We start from the raw sequence: 25,429 nt of genomic DNA on the forward strand, positions 1-25,429 counted from the left end.
CAAGGCGACTCTTATAAAAGAAAGCATTTAATTGGGTGCTGGCTTACAGTTTCAGAGGTTTGTCCATTATCGTCATGGCAGGAAGCATGGCAACACACAGGCAGACATGGTGCTGAGGAAAGTAGCCAAGAGTTCTACATCCTGATCCTCAGGTAGCAGGAAGAGAGAGCGCTCAAAGCCCACCCCCAGTGACACATTTCCATTAACAAGGCCACACCTCCTAATCCTTCTAATCCTTTCAAAACAGTTCCACTTCCTGGTGACTAAGTATTCAAATATATGAATCTATGAGGCTACTCCTTTAAAATAATTTTTATTATATTTTTTTACTATGTAAAACAATTTTTAACTTGAAATATATTTCGATCATTTTCTTCCACTTCCCCAAGTCCTTCCAGATTCTTTCCCCATCTCTACCCACCCAATTTGACGTTCTTTCTCAAAAAACAAAACCCCCCAAAACCAAGAAAACAAAATAAGCCACCACCCCAAAAAGAAGCAAAATGAAACGCCAAACTGCAACCAATTAAAAGCATACAAAAAACAGTGACACCCATTATATGCTGGTCAACTACTCCTGAGCGTGAGACCTGTCCTGGAGTGGTTGATATGCCCAGTGTCAATCCAATAGAGAAAACTGATTTTCCCTCTCCCAGCAGGTGTAAGTGACAATTCAGTTGTTAACCTTTACCATAGGGGCTAGATTTTCCTTCCTTCCTTCCTTCCTTCCTTCCTTCCTTCCTTCCTTCCTTCCTTCATTTAAAAAAATACAACAAAGTAAAATATAATAAGATAAAGCAAGAACTATCAAAAACAAAAACTATCACATCAAAGCTGGACAACACAGACCAAGAGAAGGCATAACAACCAGAGACCCACTTGTTCTCACACTCAGGAATCCCATAAAAACACTTCACTGGAAGCAGTAATATATACCCAGACCCATGCTAACTCAGCTCTCTGAGTTCGGATGAACTCCTGTTGATTCCGAGGGCCTTGTTTTCTTGGTGTCCTCCATCCCCTCTGGCTCCTACTCTTTCTGCCTCTTCCACATGGTTTCCTGAGCTCTGAGGGGAGGGATTTGATGGAGACATGCCATTTAGGGCTGAGTGTGCCAAGGTCTCTCAGTTTCTTCGTAATGTCTGGTTGTGAGTGCCTGTGTTTGTTCCCGTCCGCTGCAGGAGGAAGCTTCTCCGATGATGGCTGAACAAGGCACTGATCTCTGGGTATAGCAGAATCATTAGGAATCGTTTTATCACTACATTCTTTTTTTTCTTTTTTAGACTAGTTTTTTGGTTTTACCTTAGTCCCTAGGCTGTCTAGTTTCAGGTATTGTCAGAGTATGGGTTCCATCTCATGGACTAGGCCTTTAAGGTCAAATGAGTGATTGTATGATTAGTGGTAGCTTTGTGCCAGCATTACTCTATTTGCAGACAGTGCACCATTGACGATAAAGTATTTGTGGCTGGCTTAGTGTTTACATTTCTCTTTGGATGTGTGCGGAGGACTTCCCTATGACAGAGACCCTGGAACGGAGGGAATGGCGGCTCTGTGCTGGTCCCAGCTGGACATCTCTGTGTTCAGTGAGTTGTGTGGGTGTTGTCTTCAGCAACGGCGCCTTGCTGTTAGTTGTGGAGAGCAATCAATCACAAACTATAGTCTTGGTAACAGCCCGAGTTGTTTGGGGATCCCAGTGGGGCTCCTTTGGCCAACAGCTCCATTAGATGTAACCCAGTCCTGGTACTGGAAGCTTTTTGGTGACAAGAGATGGCCAGCTGGACTCTTGTTTCCTTGTGGGGGCCGGCTCTTACTCAAACCACCCCAGGCCATGGCCTGGCTTCTCCATCCTTTTGCTGGGTCTCCTGCCTCTGTCCTGCTCAGATCTTCAGTCTTAAAATTTTAACCAGGGCCAGCTCACACCCTCCAATAACCTCTGCCTGACATGTCACCTGAATCCATTTTTAAAGAGTGGTTATGTCCAGATTTGACTCACAGCTCCCACTTCCCTCTGCTTGGGGTTCTGGGTACGCACTTCCCTCTCCGGCCTTCCCCAGCTGCCAGACCCAGTGGCCACAGTCATAGTGCCTCACCTCTCCCCATGTGTGACAACCCTCCTTGTCCCACAGTTCTGCAGACTGACCTTGACTGTTGAATAGGCCCTCTGACTCCTCTCTGTTCCTCTTTGCAAAACAAAACAACAGCTTAACTAGGGGATAATTCACGCCCCACGGTTCCCCTACTTAAAAGGGCACCGCATTTAGAGTGGTGCAGCTATCACTACAATCACTTGTCACCCCAAAAGGAAGTCCCTTTTTCCCCACCTAACTGCCCAGACAGCCGTCCATCTACAGCTTGGCTCTGATTTGCCCATCTTTGCTTCTGCCGAGAGCAGTTCTTGGAACCCTTCTATGGTTTTAACCTGGGAATGTACCCTCCCAAGCCAGGGCCAGGCTGGTGTCTCCCGGCCCCCCTGATCCAGCCTTCCTGCTGTGCCAGGACTCCAGGAGGCTCCCAGGCTCACACTTCCACCTCCGCTCCTCTGTGTCCTCACAGTTCCCATCCCGCTGCCCCACACCTCCCTGTAATTCTACCTTCTGCCTACCTACATCCTGTCAAATCCCGCGAACCCACAAATCCAAGCTCTATCATATCTTTTAGCTCCTCACGCCTCCCACGTCTGCTCACACTCCCCACATCTCAACCTCACCCTCCCCATACTCCCCCCCCTTCTCTCTCCTCACCTCCCTTCCTTTCTTCATCTCTCCTCACATTTTACCTTTTCTCATCTCCCTCACTTCCATACACTCGCATCTTGACGCTGTCCCACCCCTCCCTACAACCTCACACCTCTCTCACCTCCTTAGACCATCCTGTACCCCCTCTCCACCCTTCCCTCCCCTCCTCAGACCCCTCTGTACCCCATCTCTTCACACCTCCCTACCCCTGCCTTTGATCCCCTCTTTTATCTGACACCTCTCTTGGTCTCTCACCTCCACACCTCAGATCTCCTTACACTCTGGCCTGTCCATGCGCCTGTCCACCCTGTCAGCCCGCCTGCTTCCCTTCAGAATTCCCCACCTCACACTTCCCCGCTTGTCCTCAGACCCTTGCACCTCCTGTCTCCTCACTTCCCCTCAGACCTTCCTGGGTCTCGCATCCGTCCACACCTCCTTACCCTTCCTCATGCCTGATTCAGTGTCTTTCTTCCTCTCGCCCTTTCCTACGCCCTCCATCTTCTCTCCCCTCTTCTTTCCTCGCTGGTGTTTGTTTAGGGTATGCCTGTTTGTCTTCAGGTCAGGAACCAGCTCTTCCTTTCCACAGTTGTTCAGAGGCCAGCCAAGTGCCTGCTGCCCACTCTGGCAGCCCTTTGACGGCCCGTTACAATTGTTTCCTTAATCTTGTTGAGTTCACCCCTTAAGCGGTCAGGTGGTGAGGTCTCCTTCCTGTACCTTTTGTGGCTCTGACTTTGTATCCATCAGGATATACGTGCTGTCAACGGCTCTGTAAACTGCAACGGAGTGGTTCATCTTTGCCTCCCCACCAAGGAGCTTCCTGTATTCCCAGCCAAGCTCCTGGAGTCAGTGCAGGCTCACAGAAATGGTAGTGGGATAAGAGGCCCCAAGGACCAAGGCGTCACGTGAGGCTGGTTTCCATCAATCTTTAATGAAGGCCTGCCGACAGAGTGGGTGCACAGGACAGCCTGGAATTATTACCGCTTTACAACTTAGTGCAGGTGTGCATGTCTTTTAATTAATGAGGACAAAATTATGTTCAGAATCTTTATATTTGCATTGATCTATCAGTATGCTATCTATCAAATATCCGTTCTCACGTCACTAATATCTCAGTTTCAGTCGTCAGTCATTTCTGTAAACTTTAAGGAACTTAAGTTTTAGGACAAGGGAAGAGTTCTGAGCACAGTCTGAGGAGCCTGGCTGCATTCAGATGAGATGCTGTTGCCACACATGCAAAGTAGGTGGAGCTTTTGTTTTGATTTTGATTTGTTGGCTTGGGAGGATCACAGTGGTGTCCTTCTATCATCTGGGATGACGTCTTCCCTTCAGGCAGGGAGGAGACCTTAGTGGTGAGTTAGGGTTGGTAGCTTAGTGTCATCTTTGATAGCAGCAGGTGAGAGGAGCGACTTTCCTATTTAGTGTATTCCTTGGATTCGTGTCCAGGGGCTAAAACTTGGATACATTTTAAATTTGCTCTTCCTAATTAATATTTTTATTTTTTTGGTTTTTCGAGACAGGGTTTCACTGTAGTTTTAGAGCCTGGCCTCGAACTCAGAGATCCGCCTGCCTCTGCCTCTGGAGTGCTGGGATTAAAGGCGTGCGCCACCAACGCCTGACTGCTCTTCCTAATTGTTGTTGCATTCTCGTTGGTGTTGTTACCGGTTCTCAGGCTGCCATGAACACCCCATCTCTACCACAGGGGAGTGTTCCCCGGCATCTGGTCTCTGAGCAGCCATTAGGAAGACTGAGTGATGAAATCAGTTTGGAAAACTGATGCACAGCTTGTTTCTCTTAGAGACTGACATTATAGCAGTCTTTTTAAAGGCTCTGAGAACTCCTGTAGGGAACAGGTATTTTCTGGGGCCCCAGGACAGGTCAGTGGGTCAAGATGCCTGCTGCCAAGACTGATGGCCTGGGTTTGATCCCTGGGACCCCCGTGACAGACTCACAGATGCTCTTTGACCTCCACCTGCGTGCACGGCACATCTGTGCCCATATTCGTGCACACACAAATGATTTAAGATGATAAGTATGTTTTCTAATGTTTCTACATGTATTTGCTCACATGACCATATCCTCAGTTTCCAATACTGTTTATTATTGATTATCAGTTCTGTTGGAACAGTGTAAAGGTTCTGCCTCACAGCTAATCCTCACACGTGGGTTGCTGTGCTGAAGCAGGAAAATGTTTCCAAGACGTGTGTGCTGGAAATGGGAACCCTGCCCTTTGTGTGGGGCTGGGAAAAGATTTTCACGGGTCTTAGCTAGGGTCGTTGGGTCTCCCCCGAGTTCATTCAGTGTGTCCTTCACTGAAAGTGGGCAAGCAGAGCTGCAGGGCCAGGGACTTCTAGAAGCAAAAAAAAGCATTTCCTTATTTGTAAGGTACATAGTTGGTGGGGCTGTATTGACCAACAGACTGTGGGGACTATTTTGTATCTCTTGAGTGAGGACACCATTCTGCACATTCCAGAGAAAGCAGACACAGCATTGGCCAGGGCTGGGAGTGAGCTGGGATCCCACAGGAGCCCTGGGCCTCCATTCATAGTCTTTCCCATGTCTTCGTGTGACCTAGGCCACACCTGCGGCCCTACTGAGGGCAGGGATGATGGTGGCCCAGTCAGAGACTGAGTCCGCAGCCTGTAAGTCTGTGCTCCCGCCAGCTGCAGTTAGAGACTCTTTTAGTAGGTCTGCTATCTGGACACATTTTCTTCAGTGGGACTGTAAGCCATCGAAGGCAGGGCTGGTCTTTGCCTTCTCTTTGCTGACAACATCATGCATGGAGCTGAGCTCATGGGATAGGACCACTCACTTGTGTCCAGGCTGGCAGTGTAGCTCCCAGAGGCACCGTGGGTAGGGATGGTTAGTCTCACGGTAAAGCCACTGAGCCTTAGGGACTTGTAGATAGTGAGTTAAAGAAAGCTACATACGTTGAATGAGCCCGACTGTAGCACAACACTAAACAAAGTGATGTATTTTCATGATAAGATAAAGCACCTTTTTTTTTTTATGTGACAAGAGTCTTGCCTTGGCTGGCTCTAAATTTTTGAATTTCCTGAGTTTGGGGATGGTGGTCAAATACCACCATGCCTGCTTTAAAAACACCCCTTAAAAGTCATGTAGTTTCTGTCTTTTCTTCATTGGCTACTTTAACGAAGTCCACCCCCCCCCCTTTTTTTTTTATTTTGGTTTGGTTTGGTTTTCTGCAGTCCTGGGAACTGACACTTGACTGAGCTCAGGTATTTATTAGTATGCATCCTCGGTCCTTACTTTACGTTTCAAGACAAGGTTTCACTGAGCTGCTGAAGCTGACCTTAAACTCACTTTGTAGCCTGGGCAGTCTTGGAACTTGGTGTCCCTCTTCACCTTAGCCTTTTGAGAACTGCTTCTCAGTGTCAGGGAAAGTGCCTGGTACCTGGCTGTAAAAGGAAGGGGACTTTAAGTGATGGTGACATCTTGTTGCTAAACACTTTATGCCCAATCTTCCATGTTTTTCTGTCATTGCAGGTGATTTTCAAAGCAAAGTCAAAATACTCTCCAGAATTACTCAAGTATCGGTAAGTACCCCAGAATGTTGCTTCTCAGACAAAAGGTCAAAGTGTACATGAAACCGCGTAGACACTTACCCTCTATAAACACCAGACAGCCCTGCAGTGGTCCTGTTTACCTAATGGAGTGCTCTCCTTGTTCACGAGAGCTGGCACATTGTTGGGTTTGCTGGAGTCCTGTGGAATAGTATGTACACACACACACACACACACACACACACACACTCACACCAGGCTGGAGTCCTGTGGAACACTATGTACACACACACACACACTCACTCACACACACACATACACACCAGGCTGGAGTCCTGTGGAACACTATGCATACACACACACACACACACACACACACACACACACACACACACACACCCCAAGTGTCTTGCACTCTCTGTCCTCCTTCCTCAGCCTCCTGCTTGCTGGCTTTGCAGGTACTTACTATCATGCTTGCTTCAAACATGTAACTTTTGGTCTAGTGCTCGTCCAGCATGCATGAAGTCTTGAGTTCAACTCCTAGTACTGTAAAAACTGGATGTGGTGCATACCTATGATCTCTGGACTCTAGAGGACTCCACCATTTAGAATGGTGGAGTCAACATCAGTGGGTCAGAAATAGGCTGATGTCATGGCTCTGTGGTTCTGAGAGTGTACTGCTCATCCAGGGGACCCGAGTTCTATCCCCAGAACCCACGTGTAGAGAGTGTAAAGAGAACCAGCTACCATAAGTTGTCCCCTGATTTCCACATGTGTGCTGTGGCACATGAACCCACATACATACATTATATACCCCCTCCCATGCACGACTCCCCTAGAAAAAAAACCTCCCAGAAAGAAATTGCATCGGTACTGAACATACACACACATATTTTCTCGTCAGTCATTTGCTGTATATTGGTTATCCTGCATGACACAGACTTGATTTAGGTTATACAGGAAAATGTGCATAGGTTCTGTGCAAACAGGCCTTTTTATGTAAGGGTTGTCCAGGCATCCTTGGATTTTGGTGTCTTTGGTGTCCTGGAATGAATCTCTTGTAGATACTGAGAGATGACTGTGTGTTGAAATTAGGAGCGGCTAGGTCCAGTTTCTTATTGGCTAGCTCTTTCATATTGTTCTAACCCATTTCTAATATTCTGTGTAGCCCATGAGCTGGCTTACCAGGGAGGATCTTAACCTGCGTCTGTCTGGAGTGGGAGCATCATGGCGACTCACCCTCAGCTTCTTTTTCCCAGAATTCTCTTCTGTCTACTCCGCCTACCTAATTTTCTGTCCTATGAGGGCCGAGGCAGTTTCTTTATTATTAAGAAATCACTCCCCCATCAACTGTGTGTGTAATGAGGATTCTACAATAGTTATTCAACGCTCAATCTGTTTAAATGCTTTTGAGTGTGTGTGTGTGTGTGTGTGTATTTGTGTTTATGGGGATGCCCGAGGACGCTGGAAGTGTTGGCTCCCTCTGGAGCTGGAGTTATATGGTGCTGTAAGCTGCCTGCTGTGGGTGCTGGGGATTGAACCCGGGTCCTCTGGATGAGCACACACTCTCATAACCACAGAGCCATCTCTTTGGCCACCAGAAGAGTTATTTTTTCATTCCCAGTCTGTATCCGAGACACAAGTTCAGAAAACTGTGCACGGATTGGGAGTCTGTGCCCAACACTGCCTGCCTGCAGTTTGTGTGCTCTGATTCTGTCACTGCTGCCGTGTCGTTCTCTGTGTTTTTCCTCCACACCATTGAGCGGGAGCTTTATCCCCTAGATGCTGGGCTGTTGGGGCCAGGAGGTAGAGTACCCTTAATCTCAAAATTACAAATACCCTCAACACAGAGCACCTGAATGTGCGGATGAAACATAGTTGTTTCGTTTTGTTGTTGTTGTTTACACTTGGGGGCTATTCCTGAGATACCTCACTCACTCTAATTTATATTCCCAGCTTTTAAAACAATTTTTTAAAAAGATTTATTTATTAGGTGTACAGCATTTCTTCCACGTGTGCCCGCATGCCAGAAGGGGGCGCCAGATCTTCATTACAGATGGTTGTGAGCCACCATGTGGTTGCTGGGAATTGAACTCAGGACCTCTGGAAGAGCAGTCAGTGCTCTTAACCACTGAGCCATCTCTCCAGCCCCAAAACAACTTAATTTTATAATTAATTAATTGTACTTGGGATTAAACCAGGGCTTTGCCTAGTCGCAAGCGTTTTGGATGAGGGCTACTCGGTTTGCAATGAGTAGACCGCTGTTTTATGGTAACAGCCCAGCTTGTCTGTGCTCTGCACCGTCATCTCCCATCACGGTGCTAACCAGGCTGACCCTGCTTAGCTTTTGTGGCCTCTGGATTAGTGATGCTCAACGTGGGAAGAAATGAAAACGACGCTGCCTCCGCTTGCAGCTCCTCCACCTCCCAGGACCCGCAGTGATGTGAGCCGTCGAGGTTCTGCGTCTTCCAGACAGAGCAGTCTGACCTCTTCTGTCTTGTGGGGTAGGGGTGGGAGTCTGGGGTGGAGTTTCAGTGCCCCCGTGCCTGTGTCCAACCCCAATCACATACGCCTTCTGGTCTGTCGGGATCTCATTTCTCTGGGCCACATGTTTCTCCTTCCAGGGTACACGCACACTCTGAGCTCCTTGTCATTAGAGCTGGCTTCCCCTTTTCATCAGATGAGTCTGGGGTGTGTGTGGCTCTGGGTACAAGGCTGTGCGGGGAGGCATCCCCGGTCCCCTGGAAAGATACTCGTCATTCATGCCAAATTGTCTCCAGCAAGAGGATGTTGTAGTTTGGGAGTCAGAGGGAGCCAGGTTCAGGTATCTCACGCAGGGTTTTGGGCCTGAGCCCTTCCTTCCGAGGCGAGGTTTCATGTCTTCAAGACTGACCCCCAGTTCATTAGAAGGTCACTGAAGATGGCTGTGAACCGCTGATCCTTTCCTGGTTCCACAGGCGTGCACCAGCACTCCCGGCTAACTCAGCACTGGGAATCGAACCCAGGGCCTCATACGTGCCAGGCGAGCACACTAGCGGCTGAACCACGTTCTGTTCTTCCATCTCAGAACATACAGAACAGCGGCAGGAAACCCCGCCTGCGGTGGTGTGAGCACAGTCAGGCCTCAGGCTCTGAACCTTGAGTAGGTGGGGGCAGGCATGACTTGGTTCTTAAATCTCTCTGGTTCTCAGTCATGAGAAACCTGTGGAATTTAAGTGTGAGGGACCCAGGAAAGCAGAGAAAATGGAGGGTGCACGAGGGTCAGAGGCAACAGAGGTCTCTGTAGCAGCTGCTGAGCTTAGCTACAGGCTGTTCTGGAAGCCAAAGAGCAAAAGGCTTTGTGGGGTCACGGCTTCTAACTGGTGTTGAGACTAGAAGCATAGGTCACTTGGACCAGTCTAGTGTGTGTGTGTGTGTGTGTGTGTGTGTGTGTGTGTGTGCATGTGTGTGTGCATGTATGCATGTGTGCAGGGGGCGGGGTACATGCATGCATATGTGTCCACTTATCCACTCAGAGGCCAGAGGAGGACATTGATGTTGTGCATCCAGCTCTATCCCAGTCCTTATTCTCTTGAGGTCGTCTCCCACTGAATCTGGAACTAGGCCAGACAGTTCCCATCTGTCACCCTAGCCACCTCCAGTCACTGGGCTGCAGGTGTGTACAGCCATGCCCTTTTTGTGAATGTTCTGGGGATGTGAACTAAGGCTGAGCCCTCAACGCCAGTCCGTTTTTGAGTCACATGATTTCCCTCTTTTTTGCATTTCTACCACGTGGGTCTGCGGGAAGAGCTATAACGGGAGTGTGAGAGGAGCCTGAGGTGAGATCCCAAGTGAGGCGGAGCAGTCTGTGTCACCTGTGGTGGCGGTCTCTTACCCGCGTGTAGCTCTGAGAAACTGTAAGCGGGAACTGGCAGGGAAATGAACCACCTACGGCTTGGCTCTGTAGTTTGATAAGAATAATCCATTTAGCCTGGCGGTGGTGGTGTATGCCTTTAAGCCCAGCACTCGGGAGGCAGAGGCAGGCGGCTCTCTGGGAGTTCGAGGCCAGCCTGGTCTACAAGAGCTAGTTCCAGGACAGGGACCAAAGCTACAGGGAAACCCTGTCTTGAAAAAAAAAAAAAAAAAATCCATTTAGCATTTATTAGTTGCCGTGGCAGGTTTGTGTTGTGGTTTCCTTGCACTGTTAGAGCTCAAATCCAGGTCTCTATGCTAGGCAAGGGTTTTGCCACTTAGCTAAGTTCCCAGCCTCAGCTGCGGCAGGGTTTTTTTGTTTCGTTTGGTTATTTTAAACCTGTATTCATTTTATGTATGAGTGTTTTGTCTGAGTATATCTGTGTACACCTCGTGTGGGCCTGGTTCCAGTACAGGCCAGAAGGTGACTCTTGGGCTGGAGTTACAGTTGTAAGCTGTCATGTGGGTGCTGGGAATTGAACCCAGGTCCTCTGGAAGGAAGAATTGCTGAGCTGTGTCTGCAGCCCCGGTGGCAGGTTTTTACTGATGGGAGCTCTCTGCAGCTGGTGAGTGTGGGGGGAGGCATACAACACATATGCAAATGATGTATTAACTACGTCCAGCTGTCCCTTAGCATTTGCGAGGGATCGGTTCTGCGACCCAGAATGTAACTCATGTAACATCCTGGTTTCTCGTTGTCACCAGGTTACCCCTCTACCTGGCCTCGCTCTTCATCAGTCTTGTGTTCCTGCTGGTGAATCTGACGTGCGCTGTGTTGGTGAAGACGGGAACCTGGGAGAGGAAGGTTATCGTCTCTGTGAGAGTGGCCATCAATGACACACTCTTTGTGCTGTGTGCCGTCTCTCTCTCCATCTGCCTCTACAAAATCTCCAAGATGTCCCTAGCCAACATCTACCTGGAGTCAAAGGTAAGGTGGGAATGTGGCAAGTTCCTTATTCTGAAAACGGCTTCCTGGCTTGCACCTAGGGCACAGCAGATCTTGCTCGCCCTGTGGCTCACTGAACTTTGTGTGAACTTTTATTTCTGGGTGGCTTAGCATACGTTAAGTGTGTAAAAGTTGTTGGGGAAGCTTAGTCTGGTTTAGAGCTACATCTGATTAACCGTTAACTCCTTTTTGTGGTGCTGGAGATCAAACCCAGGGCCTGTGCATACTAGGTAGCATCTCCCACTGAGTTGCAGCCCTGCACATTTGAAAAATTCTTATTTGGAGACAAGGTTTTTGATGTTTCCCAGGCTGGCTTTGAACTCAGCAAAGGCTAGCCTCAAACTTGTGGTCCTGCCCCTTAGGCCTCTGAGTAGTTAGGACTAGCAGAATGTGCCATTAGGCCTGGCTGAACCCACATCTTAATTGTCTAGTAGTATAGCTATACCAACAACACTAATAGCATGCAAGTGTCTAGTGTTGACTGTCCTTGGTCCCTTGATAAACACCCTTTTGGGCATGGGGTAATGGGCTCAAACTCAGGGCGTAGTGTATATTAGGCAAAATCTATACCATTCAGCTCTGTCCCCAGCCTTTAAAAAACAAAGAAAACGAAACAAAAATCCTAAGACAGGGTCTCGCTGAGTTGCCTCGGCAGGCCTTGAACTCACTGTCACCCAGGCTACACTTAACTGGTGATAACCCTGCCTCAGCCACCATCACTATAGCTGGGATTATGGGCTTACACATCCAGGCCTGACTTGACAAGCATTTTTAGTGGGAGTGTTAAATCCCACTTAATGGATAAGGAAACAGAGACACGCCCAGAGAGGTCAGGAAGCTTGTCCCAGGTCAGCAAATGAGGGCCAGGGTTCATGGCCTCCATGGTGACTCAGATTCAGCCTTTCCTTGCTGGTGGAATGTTCCCAGAGCTTGCTCTGGGACAGCCAGGGGCACTGGCCCCTCACCTCAATCCTCACTCTGATTACTCCTCTGGTCTGGCCCTGTCAGTTGTGAGGAGCCTGGGATTTCTCCAGCGTCTGTGCTTTAGCTGCCCTGTGACAGACCTGCTGTCGCCTTCCTCTGGAACTCTCTGAGTCTCAGTGTGCCTTTGGCCTGAAAACCACAAGGGTTGTCTTTAGGAGCGGTCAGTAGATGAAGATCCCCACCTCTAGCCCTCACAGGGCACCCCGTGATTCAGCTGGACTCATGAAAATCCTCCATTAGCTGGGCCAGTTCTTTTATTTGTAAATTTTGATGAGTTTTACATTAATTTTTGCCATAAAGTTCATTATCTTACTTCTAATACATGAATTGTGCATAAAATTTTTGAAAAAAGCTGTTTTTAAAAGGGAGGCTTAAACGGTGGATGTCAGATATTAGCTGACCCCTGTGACAGATGGTCCTTTGATTTAATGATTCTTCTTCAGTGCAGGACTCAGTCAGTTCTGCTTTCCTGTGGTCCTTTAACTGAGGCAGAGCCTGATAAAGCTTCATAAAGAGGAATAAGTCACAGACAACCCGTGACCCCATCCCAGAGGCCGAGCAGGACTCCTGTGCTCCCAGCCTTGAAGGTTCTAGACCTTGAACAAGGCCGTGTGCATCCTGACCGGGGCTTGCGGGCTGTGCCAGGCAGTCAGCCAGGATCTTGTCACTGAACGGTGGGACGTAAGGGATCCCATGAGCTTTGTGACACTCTGGCTCTTAAGATCAAGGCCTTGGGGGCTGGGCTGATGCCCCAGCCAGTGAAGCGCAGGCGTAAGGACCTGGCTCCGACTCCCCCAGAAGCCATATTAAATGTGGAGCGCAGCATCATGCGCTCGGAATGGCAGTGCTCAGCAGAGGGGGCAGGAGGACCAGCGAGCTCCAGGTACAGTGGGACCCTTTCTCAAGCACAGGGGAGTGTGACCCAGGAAGACACTAAGAGATACACACGGAAAGAGGCATCGTCCCAGCTCCAAGTTTTAGATGAAGGGAACAGAAGTCTGAGAGGAAGGGGTGCAGATGCAGCAGGGCCTGGAGTGGGGTACTCTGGCTACCTTCCAAGGCTCTCAATTATCAAGGCCCACTGGGTGACACCAGGGACGGGGCTGATGCACCTCAGTGGCCCACTCCTGCTGGCTTTGTCTTCCAGGGCTCATCGGTGTGTCAGGTGACTGCTATCGGTGTCACCGTCATCTTGCTCTACACCTCCCGGGCCTGCTACAATCTGTTCATCCTGTCGTTTTCTCAGATCAAGAATGTCCACTCCTTTGATTATGACTGGTACAATGTGTCAGACCAGGTCAGTGGGGGCATGGCAAGGTGCTGCATCAATGGGGACCAGATTAGTAGGATACAGTGAGTGCTGCCTGCTGGAAGGCCAGACTCTCCGTTTCTGCTATTAGTCCAGTCCTGCCCTGTGGGAGTTGATGGCCCACTGATGTACCTCTGTGGTAGAGAAATGAACCCCTCTAGTAACACTAAGGAGTATTGCAAAACAATCCAACAGAGTCCTAACTGGAAAAGCAGCAGTTACCCAAAAGTGTGTAAGTCCAGGTATGAGATGCCAGCAGTGCTCACAGCTGGAGCTGATTTAAGACCGTGAGATAAAAATTACCTCAGTGAGCTAAACGCCCAATGGCTATACACATTCTATCCCTGGAAAAGATGAAACCACGGCTGTAACCTAGCAACCCTGGCCAACCCTGTTCCACAGGTACAGCAGGGAGAACGCTGGGCAAGGATGCTCAGGTCCACGTGCTGTTTAAGGAAAGCCAGGCATGAGAATCCTAGACCTTAAGCAGTGGTGGATTCCAGAGGTGTTCATCATACACATAAGTGTTTTCAAGAGAGACAGTAGCGCCGGTGCACACCATTCAAACCATCGCTACTGCCCACTTTTCCTCTTCCCAAACTGAAGCTTCATCAAGCAACAGATTTGGTTTTAAGTTACTTCTGTTTTTCTTTCAGCCAAGGGCCTAAAACCTATGTTTGGGTGCGATGGTTTTGGTGGCTTCAAGTACCTGCATCTCCTTGGGGAATGGGCGACAGCACTGGGCTGAGCTGCAGTTGTCAAGGAGATGTAGGAGGAGTGAGGCAGCCTTCAGCATGATGTGCTGGAGAAGGCTTGAGGACCAGGCTGTGGCTCAATGTTCTCTTCCCAGTAATGGGCCGAGAAGCTCCCACATCCGATTCCTCTCTACTCTGGGACCTTACCTCCATGAAGCCCCCGTGGCCCTCCCCTTGCTCAGGGGACTTTGCCTGGACAAACTTTCTGTGGTCAGCTCTTGTGGGAACAGGGTGTGGCTATTGTGAAGATGAATCTGGACAGACAAGCTATTCTCCTTTAGGGGAGGAGTCTGGGCTGGGTGTGGGCTCTGGGTTCATCCCCTGAGCTGCAAAAGTAAGTGAGTGGCCAGTCATAGCCATCTAAATGATCTCCACTGTTCTCCAGCTGGGGCCTGACCCATCACTGAGACCAGGTTTCAAGAGTGGGTTTTAGGGGGGCATATCACTGTGCCTAGAGGTGTTCTCTGCTCTGTGTCCTCCACCACCGGTTGCCTGAGGTCTCCTGACTTCATTTTCCCTACTCTGGAACAGGCAGACCTGAAGAGCCAGCTGGGTGATGCTGGCTATGTGGTGTTCGGCGTGGTGCTTTTCGTGTGGGAGCTCCTACCCACCACCTTGGTGGTCTACTTCTTCCGAGTCAGAAGCCCCACGAAGGACCTTGTAAGTACTTAGTCTCCGTTTGCTGGCACCCCTAATCCTCTTGAAACCAGCAAGTAGAATTTCCCTCCTAGTTTTTCAGTGAAAAGTGACCATTGTGAGGTAGGCTCTCCGCGACTCTTTCGAGTAGGATCTTCTTTCTCTTAATTCTCTTAAAGAAAATGCATTTGGGGGTTTAGCTTTATTTTATAAAAGAAATGAAAATTAAGGTATGTCTCATGGCTCAGGAACTAGTGAGAATCTTGGACCTTAAGCAGAGTGCGATCACAGAGGTGGTTATCATACACTCAAGGGTTTTCTTTTCTTTTTTTTTTTTTTTTAAAGATTTATTTATTTATTATGTATACAACATTCCTTCTATGTATGTTTGTATGCCAGAAGAGGGCACCAGATCTCACTACAGATGGCTGTGAGCCACCATGTGGTTGCTGGGAATTGAACTCAGGACCTTTGGAGGAGCAGGCAATGCTCTTAACCACTGAGCCATCTCTCCAGCCCCCCTCAAGGGTTTTCAAGAACTAGTGATGCCCAATGCCGCACAGTGTTCACTGCCCCCTCCCATATATGCTGTTCTTTTAGCAGAAGGCGGAGGGAGGTATGGCAGTTAGGAGAGTACTTGCCTGACATGCATGAAGCCTTGGGTTTCATCCGTAATACCACATAATCCAGGCATGTGATCCTAGCACTGGGGAGATAGAAGCATGAGGATCAGAGTTTCAGTCATGTTTGGCTACGTGGTTCAAAGCCAGCCGGAGCTACATGATACTGTCTGAAAAAGACTGAAGACTCACTTTATCCCAGAGTGATAGCAGCTCATCAGGGAGTGGGAGAGCAAGGCAGTGGCGTCGCAGTGACCTTGCTAGAGCCACCCACTTGTGTTTGGCCACATCTGCTGAGCCAACCCTCTAGAAGAGAAAACCAAGTCAAGTTCAGAATCCCCTGGAAGCCTTGCTGCACCATATAAGCTGGGGTACAGCTCTGTCTTCCTGGGTCATACACTCGGGGGGACGGGCGGCAGTGTGAGCGATTGCGTCACAGAATGATGCACGTAGACACGCCACAGCTCCTGGTCCATACCTCTGGGTGGTCACTGCTGAACCAGGCACAGGAAACAGACCAAGGTAAGGGGGAGATGGAGTCCAGCCTGGCTCTGCCAGGATGGACTCCAGCAATGCCCATGTGCATTTTTTTTGAGGATTCAGTTTGGGGCAAAAGAATGAAAGATCAAGGAGGGACCCCCGAGAGCCCATGTGCTTATACAGGTGTGTCTCCACATGGACTGTCTGCTTTAGTTTGGGGAACTTTTTGTCGTTTTGAGATAAAAAGTCTGCTGTAGAATTTGAGCTTGAGACAGAACCTCTTGCCCCAGCCTCCCAAGTGCTGGGACTGTGAGTGTGAATGGCCATGCCTGGCTATTTGGACGTATCTGTGAGGATATGTAATTCATATGAACAGTAATTCACCATTGGAACTAAGAACGCCATTGTGAGGTTTATACAGGCTTATGTTTTTGCTCCTCTTCTCTCCCTGTTTCCCTCACTCCTTCTGATCTCCTTTTTCTCACCAACTAGTCTGTCCTTTTTTATAAACTCCCTATAGATCCTTAAAGAAAGCAGCCCCTCCCTCCTCCATGATGTATTTTGGGGACTGTAGCTCAATTGGCAGAGTGTTTGCCTAGCAATGCAGGGAACCTTAGGTTTGATCCCCAGCGCCTGAGAGGTAAAAGGAGGGAAATCAGCAATTGAAGGCCATCTTTGGCTACTGAGGTTGAGGCAAGCCTGGGATTCATGAGACCCTGTCTTGACAAGAAGGAAAAGAAGAAAAGAGGCACATTAAACACTCTAGCCAATGGCAGCACTCCTTCCTCATGCTAGCAGGCTGTTGTGGATGCTAAAGGATAATGTCTTCTTCCAGACCAGCCCTGGGATGGTCCCCAGCCATGGCTTCAGCCCCAGGTCTTACTTCTTTGACAACCCCCGAAGATACGACAGTGATGATGATCTTGCCTGGAACATTGCTCCTCAGGGACTTCAGGGAAGGTAAGAGCCTGCTTCTGGTGGAGAGAGACTACCCCTGACAGAACTGCCCTGCATGGGACGTAGCCAGGGGTGAGAGAAAACCAAAGGTCTTTAGAAGATTCCCCTCCCCCAGCATTCTTCCTACTCAGTATTCCATGGAATGCTTGATAGCTGTGCTGATTGTAAAGAAATCAACCTTTACTTAGGACTCCTCCGAGCCTTCCCAGAGAGCGCCAGGGCATTTGCTGCTTGAATCACTCAGTGAAATTGATCTGGGACATCCAGGCAGACATCTCTGATCCTCTTCTAGAGCCAGAGAATACATGAACAATAATCACTAGAGTGAATATTTTAAGAACCAAAATTTTGAAATTTGCCATTGTTTTTTTTTTTTTTTTTTTTTGGTTTTTTCGAGACAGGGTTTCTCTGTAGCTTTGAAGCCTGTCCTGGAACTCTTTGTAGACCAGGCTGGCCTCGAACTCACAGAGATCCGCTTGCCTCTGCCTCCCGAGTGCTGGGATTAAAGGCGTGCGCCACCACCGCCAGGCCTGAAATTTGCCATTCTTAAACAGTTACAAGATATTCACAAATATCACCTCATTCATTGTTTGCTACAACCTTATGAGGTCAGTATAGTTGAGTTCTCATGATTCAAGACCTGTCTGAGGGAGTCCCTTTGCTGGGTAAGCACTGTGGCTGGCCCTGGAGCACACTCAGTGTCAGAGCACATGGGAACTGCCTCCCTTTCTTGAAAAGTCACTAGCAGACTGGGCTCAGTCTGTTCTGGGGTGGGTGCTTACACATGTTAGCATTCACAGTGGTGTGTGTGCTCAGGGCAGTAAATAAGCTGTACCTGGCTGCCTTCAACTAGTTCCAGTCTGGATAACAGCTAGGAGATAGGAAGCATCTGCCTGCCAGGAGCAGCCCTCATGGCTTTGGTTCCTCCTCACCTTTTGCGCTATCTGCCCAGTGCTCAGAATGCGGTGCTTGCTTTGCTCTCTGTATAACTAACAGAGAAAGTCCTTGGGAATGAGGAGAGGGCTCTGAGAGGACCTTGGTTTGGGATACAAAGCTGAAACAGAATACATTCCTGTCTCCCCGGAGGAGAGATCCACGATCATATAAAAATTAAAAGCAGTTAAGGAAAGGCACAGAGCAGCCATGTGTAGAGTACAGTCTCTGGAAGCAAGCCAACATGCAAAGATTTCTCAAGGGCAAAAGTTACCCTCCCAGAGTTCGGGCTCCACTTCTGCCTGAAACTGTGGTTTTCTTACCTAGCTACCCTGCTGGAGCATCCCTAACCTTTTCTTGCCAGAAGTTAAGAGCAGAGAGGAGAGTACTCACCCTGTACACAGAGAAAGAAAAGACCGTATTCCATGATAAAGGAAAATGAAAACAGTATTCTGAGTTCTAATGAGATCTTAGATATTGCTTTTGAGAACTGTTGTAGGTGTCCACTCAACCCTGACAACAGCCCAACAAGGAAATTACTAATGTCACTCCTGTCCCACAGATGAGGAACTTGAGACTTAGAAGTTGTCTGTCCAGAATGTACGGGTAGTACACTATAATGCCACCTTAGGGTTCAGGCACAATTTTTTTTGCTAAAACTATGTTCTCTACAGTGGCTAGTTTTAGGTTCTAGTAGTTCGAGTTCTGAGCACTGCAGAGTCCAGTAGACTTGAACACAGGCCGCCAGAGTTGTGTGTAGCTGTTGGTTGGAAAATGGGCTTCAAGACACCTGGTGAAGAACTCGGGTCTGTTGCTAATGTCAAGCCCCTGAACTGGTTTTGTTTGTTTGTTTAAAGTTTTGCTCCAGACTACTATGATTGGGGACAACAAAGTAACAGCTCCCTGGCCCAAGCAGGAACTCTGCAGCAAGACTCCACTTTGGATCCAGACAAAGCCAGCCAAGGGTAGTACCAGCTGACAGTCCTGTGCAAGAGTCCTCTGTCGGAAACCTTCAGCCAGACAGACTGGATGACAGCTGAGTTTTTAGGGCACTTTTCCTTATGAAACAGGACTCCAGTTTTTTTGCAATAGCTTTCTCAAGGCTAGGTAGGACTAAGCAATAATTCAGAGTGATAAACTCTTAACTTTAGTACTAGCAGAGAGCCTGGCTATTTCAGTGGGTATAATTTAAACTTTTAAGAGAGATTCTGTACTTTTATAAAGATGTATTTTATATAACTTAAATACTAATGCTAAAGTATACTAGGTTTTTTCCTTGATTGTTATTGCAGTGTTGTAGTTTGCACAGATTTTCATGCATAATTCACTTTAAAACGTATAGAATACGGGGTCTAACAGCTGTAAGATCCTTCCGTCTGAAGGTCATTGAAGGTCCCAGTGATTGTGACGCCTGTACCTGCCACTCCAGTGTTGAAAGTCTAGGGAAGCAGGGGACCGCCGTCTGTAGTAACAGGCTCCACAGCAGTCTCTCCTGAACCCTGCCCACAGCCTGGTGCTTCTTCACCGAAGGCACTATACTGTACGCACTCCAGGAACAAACGGAAGCTGTCAAGATGCACTTACCAGCACTAGTCGGCCCGGCCGTGTGGGTAGCCACTTTGTAGTTTTCTTCAGCCCAGTTTAACTGAATACGCACTACCTCAGGAGGAAGGCGAGAGTGCCTTCCCTGACTCAGCCAGTGCTCGCTATAGCCGACAGTAAGCCACGGGCTCCCCACAGAGTGTTAACAATAAACATTTCTGGCCCTCAAGCTAAAGGACTGTGGACTCCTGACAGCTTTTCTGTAAGCATGCCTGTTATTGGATGAGCCTGACATGGTGCTCACTGCCTGTGATTTTTAAACAGTTCTTCGACGTCTGTTGAAAGCTATGGGTGTGAAAAAGTGGGTTCTGCCTATGTGGTAGCAGGACCCCTGTCTCAGCCAGATAGTGTTCCCCGACAATGTTCCCATGTGCTATCTCAGGGCTCCCCTGGGTGCACCCTAGAACCAAAATGGCAATCCTGGAGGCTTAGATGCTCTGGCTTCTCACAAACTGCATCATCTGGTCACCAGGGCCGGAAGACAAGTCTCGCTCACAGGCTCTAGCCCACTTCACACATCTCTCCTGCTGTCCTAGAGTTCAGGGATTTAACAGGGACAAACCCACTCTCTCCTATTTAGATGGTTTCAAATGGGCCGTGATTGGATAGAATACCACGTTGAAGACCTACACAGCCCCTCACCACATCTTTGCTTTTGAGCATGAGCAAACATCTGGGTTACAAGCCATCCTCAATGGTTATTTGCCAGGGTGAACTCCACATGGAGGCCTGACTCAGTAGTTTACAATAACAGTGTATATAAGACAGCTTACCTGTCACTGTACCTACAAGTGTTCACTGTTGCAGCCAGTGCCTGTGTCCTTGTCTCCAGCAGCAGCCGAGGGCAGGGCTTTCTGAAGAGCACAGCAGCATCAAAATAGTTCTGGGTGCACTCATTTTATAGCACATGCACACTTTACAGTTTGTCACAGAGAAGACAGGCACCCAGCACTAACCAAGCTATGATCCACTTTTACGATAACGCTGTCAGCATTCATGCCAGCTGTTTATTTTTTATTGGAAAGGGCAAAATGATATGTCTATGGAAACTCACCATTGTTTAAAAAGACTATTAACTCTTAAAGGCTGTCCCCGAAACACGGTGGCCGTGGATCCCATGTAGGGAAAGAGGAACAAAACTGTTCCAAATGTGTTAGATTAAACCTGGGGAAAGAAAAGTTCATGTTTACACCACCATGAAATTAAAATCCTGGTAATATTACAGCTTGAAGTACACAGGGTCAAGCCGGGTATTATGCTTGCAATCCCAACACTAGGTCAAGTTTGAGTCCAGCCTGAGCTATAGCAGTACTCTGAGATGAACAGGTACATGGGACAGAGGGAATCCCACCAAAAATGTGGTACCAGCATTGAGGTCTGCCGTAGCAAGAACAGGACACACACGAGTTGGACTGCTGGGAAAGTCATTTGCCCACAGAGCTAAGGATCTGGCCAAGCTATGTTTGTAGCTACCATTGACTGGCAAATATTCCATTAGACTTGGTTAACAGCCAAGTGTTAGGAGTTGTGAGCTACAAGTTAGTACAGCATACATCCAGGTCACATTGTTTTCCTTGTGGCTGCAGCAAGGATGGACTCCAGGGCCTTACTCAGATATGGCCAATGCTCTACCACTGAGCTGTATCCTCTGCTCCTGACAACTCTGTCTTGACCGTGTCAGACACATAGTAGCTGTTCTGGTCCCATGTTTGTCTGCATAGATTGGGAGGCACTAAGGTTTGCCCAAATTCCCAGCTGCTTTTTGTGAACAATAGTATTGAACCAACACTTCACCCCTATGAAGAACAAAAGCAGCGTTAGTGTTAATTACTGTGGGCACTTGAGAAGCAGTACGAGAACCTCACTCGGATCTGCGTAGTGTATTATGTGTTACTAGAACGTTGTGTACCCATATGCATGTGTACTTGCACAGTGGCCATCAAATCTTGGCCTTACACCCGCTAAGCAAGTGTTTTGCCACTGAGCTACATACATTCCATCCCTGTTTGTTCTCCAAGGTTACAAGTGAGAACAACTATTTTAGAAAAGAATCCTCTCACTTTTACCGGTCAGAGATCTAAGCAGACTGGTGCAGACATGCACCAGTGTCCATTTCCATTTTTTCCAGTATGAGCTATCCACAGCTGATGGGACCAGATGGGAGCTGCTGCACGGAACAGGCTCGAGTCAGCTCTCAGCAAAGACTAAACCAAGAAGGCAAAGTGAGAAAACTTTTAAAGTGGGACTGTGAAGACAAGCTGTGTAATTCAGTGTCCACTGGGTGTCTCTGCTGTACTGGGCTGGACTGACTGCAGTTGTCATGAGTTTGGACCTGAGACAGCACAAAGAGGATCACACATACATTAACTTCCTCTTGTCTCCTGGCAGGGACGTGAAGGCCCCTCTCCCAAAGAACAAAATGCCTGGTACTTGCCGTAGCCATCCCTATGTCCCAAACTATTGGACTCCCAATACCTTTATCTTGTCCTTGCCCTGGGTGGGTACTGTGTTCAGTATGGACTCATGCAGTCCAGGCTTGTGCTCCTTGGATCCAATGTAGGGTCTTGGCAGCTCCTACGGATATCCACAGTTGCCTTCTCCAAACCTTCATCTGCCCCTGCTCCGTTTTCTGATGTAGATACCTCACTGGTGGCTTCTTTTCCCTAAGTCTCATCTGGTTAACACCTCAAATTCTGACTTTCTATGCTCTCAACAGACCATTTTTCCCTGCACTTTAGCCCAGTTAGAACTGGAGTTTAGAGGCCCACTTTATTTGGCTTATGAGCCTCAAAATTCTTCCCTTTCTACCAACCCTTGTTCATGTAACTGTTACCCATGTTTCTGACACCCACTAGTATTTCCCAGTCATGATGTTTCTTCAAGACCCTAACTAAGCATAAAAGGGTGCTTACATTCAGATAAACAGTGCTTTCCCAGGGCTGCTGTGTCTGTGGAGCTAAGCCTCCTTCCTGAAGTTCCCTATAAATAAACTCACCAGCCCCCTCCAGGCTTCAAGTCTACAGGTCAGAGGCCTGTCAAAGGCTTTGCCCAGCTGTAGGTACATCCCAGGCAGGTTGGCCTGTGTGGTTTGATGAGGCCCTGACTGGCAGCTGTCAAATCGCTTTCCCCAGTCAGTGTTCTGACAGCATCAGGAGGGAACCTTTTAGGTGGCACATGGCCTCGGTGGCATTTTCTTCAGGTGTGGTCTTACTATAAATGGAATGGAATCTGGTTGGGCTGTGGAAGCTGAGCTGTGTGGTGGCAGGAGTGTTTGTTTCGCTCATTGCTACATTCCCAGACCCCTCGAGAGTCAAATCCCGTTCTTTTCAGAGCTGCCCTTAAGTAACTCTTGCACTTTTACCAAGCTTAGCACTCACTGAAGGGTCCCCCACTTATGAGTCTTTAACAGATACCCAATTTTTTTTTAACAAATAAATGGAGGAGGGAATTTTTTTGTTGTTTTGTCTTACTTATATGAAGGGAAGTCCAAAATCATTCTTGGAGACTTTGTCTTACTTACCAGGTGAACTCTGACTTCATGGGTGCTGTGTCAGACCTCTATGAATCGCTCCATTTAGTAAGAGTGCTCAAATTCTCCAGGTAGTTAAAATCTAAAAGGGTCTTTCCAGTGTTGAGGCTGAGTTAGAAGAATAAAGCAAAACCATAAACACTTCAGAAAAAAAAAATACCAGTGGATTGCGGTCTTGGTCAGAAGTGGGGAAGCTATTCTGTGAGTTAATATAGAAGCTACCAAAGGACCAGTAAATCCGACTAGAAAACAGCATGGAAAACCTATTAGAGCAAACAAAGCCAAATAACTAGAAGACTAAGCCGCTCATCACACTCGAAGGACCAATACTAACAGGTGAGGTTCTAATAATCACGTGGTCAAAACGGACAAAGATCAGTAAGCAGAGCCAGGAGATGCCTTCACATATTAAAAGTTGTTCATTTTATATAGTTTGGCAGACCCCAGATGTTGTGGGTGAGCAGCACTGTCAGACTGTAGGTGGCGTGTGAACAGAACCAGCCTCTGGAGGACAGACTCCATCAGTGCCTTTCACAACGCAAAGTGTGTGTCGTCTTTCACTTTTCAATACTTACCGTAGCGATGCAGGTACAAACGAGACATGACATGTGGACAAAGCCCAGGAATGGTACTGTTCAACTAAATAATGACACGGCCATGGTAAGGATGCCCAGCAACCACTAAAGTGAAAAGGCGTCTGTGCCATGTGGCCACTGCAATATCAGGTGATAAAAAGCAAATGATGTGTGTGTGATATCACTCCCGGATAGAGAGAAATAAGGCTTTCTATTTATATATGTTGGCTATTTTTTTAAAAAAAAAGTATGGATGGAAATACACAAAGCCCAGGGAAGAAGGCATCTGTGTGCACTGTAGCATATTTTTGGTATAAAATGTATTTTTTAACCATATGAATGTACCACCTATTCCTATTCAGAAAGTTAAATAAAACAAGCATTGTTTTTTATAAAGCCTATGGCTCAATACAAATCAAAGAATGCCAAGGTTCCTATACTTTGATTGAATGGTAATAGGTCTTTACAGAAATGACACAAATGGCTCTCGTTATCATCAGTAGAGGCTCTGGAGCTGATGGTTCTGGTGACACTTTCAGGCTCCACAGCCGTGAGTTATGACTTTGGCTGAGTCTCAACTCATCTGTTTTTATGCTTTAGGAAATAATTGTACTTACCACCTAGTGTGCTGGTGACGAGCTGACGCATGTGGCACCCTCAGCACAGGCTGCCAACGCCTGACATTGTGAGCGTGAGAAGAGCCCCTCAGAGGATGTAGATGTACATTTTCTTCTGATTCTTAAGTTATAATTGATTGCTCTTGAAATGGAGGAGGAGAAAAAAACCAAAGCAACAAAGATTGCAGAAACATGTACTTTAATTCATGGTCTAGATTCTGGTGGATACAACAGTGAATTATATGGAATTCTCCGAAAACTCAAAGTTGCACCTGTAGATGTTACTTCAAATAAAGGACATGTGGATTTCTGTGCTTGGCTTGTACCACGGAATTTCCATGACACCGTGTACCTGGTCCGAGCCTTCTGGTGACTAGCCTTGGCTTCTGCAACTGCGGGGAGGCCTACTGTCAACTGTGTCCAGATGTCCAGCTGAAGGCAGTGCCAAGAAGACCAGCACAGCTGTCTTTCCTTATACACAGTGGCACCTAGGCAGAGTCGAGAAATACGGCATAGCGTTTCACACACACGACACAGAGGCCCAACATTTGACTTGTCAACTTTCAAAACTGACATCTTGTTCTGGCTGATCCGCCACATAATCCAAAACCGGAGGTGTACTGAACACTGGCCATATTTTAGTATGTACAGTGTCTCACACGAATGCCATTACAGGAAAACAAGCGTAGGACCTGCTCTTCTTCATGTTGAATATGTACCAGGTGCGCTCATTCCCATCGGTCTCGCTTGTCAGGTGCTCGAGTTTTACAGTGGGTGATGAGACACAGACAGCATGTTGTGGCTCAGCTGTCAAGCGCTCTCAGTGTAGGCAGTATCCCCCAGCACTGGTGCAGTGCCCAGCCTCATATGCCCAGCTCAGCAGCTGACAGTCTCCACAGTCCTCAGATACATGGAAATACAGGCCATGCACACAATCGTGATGTAAAAGTTATCCAATGAACATCAACTTAAGAATACTTCCTTTACTGAGGAAATTCAGTGAACCTTGAGTACATTCTAACTTAACCACAGCTTTTCAATTTCCTAGAACACACTCCAATACTACTGTGTGTCCTAAGCTTGAAATAAATCACGTTAAGAAAAATTCAGCAAGTGGAAATGAATATGTTTTTTTCTCAAGCCAATAGTGTAAAACAATAGCATCTAGCTGCAGTAATGGTAAGGAACATTACCAAAATGACCTCTGCATTTAAAATAAAAACAAAGTGCAAAATTTTCACATTTCCTTACATTCTAAATGGACACTACAGAACACTTC

At 47.7% G+C, this 25,429-nt stretch overlaps 2 protein-coding genes across 6 annotated transcripts in view; one reads left to right on the forward strand and one right to left on the reverse strand.

Annotated features, from left to right (window-relative positions):
- Gpr137b (G protein-coupled receptor 137B) overlaps positions 1–24,263 on the forward strand; it is a 37,178-nt gene extending 12,915 nt beyond the window's left edge. Inside the window, exons 2-7 of one of the 3 annotated variants that reach the window (XM_050142229.1) lie at positions 6,240–6,289; positions 10,913–11,135; positions 13,285–13,434; positions 14,733–14,861; positions 16,773–16,897; positions 21,525–24,127. In XM_050142229.1, the coding sequence (XP_049998186.1) occupies positions 6,240–6,289; positions 10,913–11,135; positions 13,285–13,434; positions 14,733–14,861; positions 16,773–16,897; positions 21,525–21,738 (891 nt within the window). In that variant the 3' untranslated portion in view covers positions 21,739–24,127. The other 2 variants (XM_050142231.1, XM_050142230.1) reach the window with 2 other exon arrangements.
- A 70-nt stretch (positions 24,264–24,333) lies between these two features.
- The window catches only part of Ero1b (endoplasmic reticulum oxidoreductase 1 beta), a 39,885-nt gene continuing 38,789 nt past the window's right edge, over positions 24,334–25,429 (reverse strand). Inside the window, exon 17 of one of the 3 annotated variants that reach the window (XM_050142228.1) lies at positions 24,334–24,638. In XM_050142228.1, coding sequence (XP_049998185.1) covers positions 24,623–24,638 — 16 coding nt within the window. In that variant the 3' untranslated portion in view covers positions 24,334–24,622. The remainder of the gene's footprint in view (positions 24,639–25,429) is intronic. The other 2 variants (XM_050142227.1, XR_007591705.1) reach the window with 2 other exon arrangements.

The sequence above is a fragment of the Alexandromys fortis genome, unplaced genomic scaffold (genome assembly GCF_014885135.2).
Source record: "Alexandromys fortis isolate MF-2015 unplaced genomic scaffold, M_Fortis_MF-2015_v1.1 scaffold_5, whole genome shotgun sequence".
Taxonomy (NCBI): domain Eukaryota; kingdom Metazoa; phylum Chordata; class Mammalia; order Rodentia; family Cricetidae; genus Alexandromys; species Alexandromys fortis.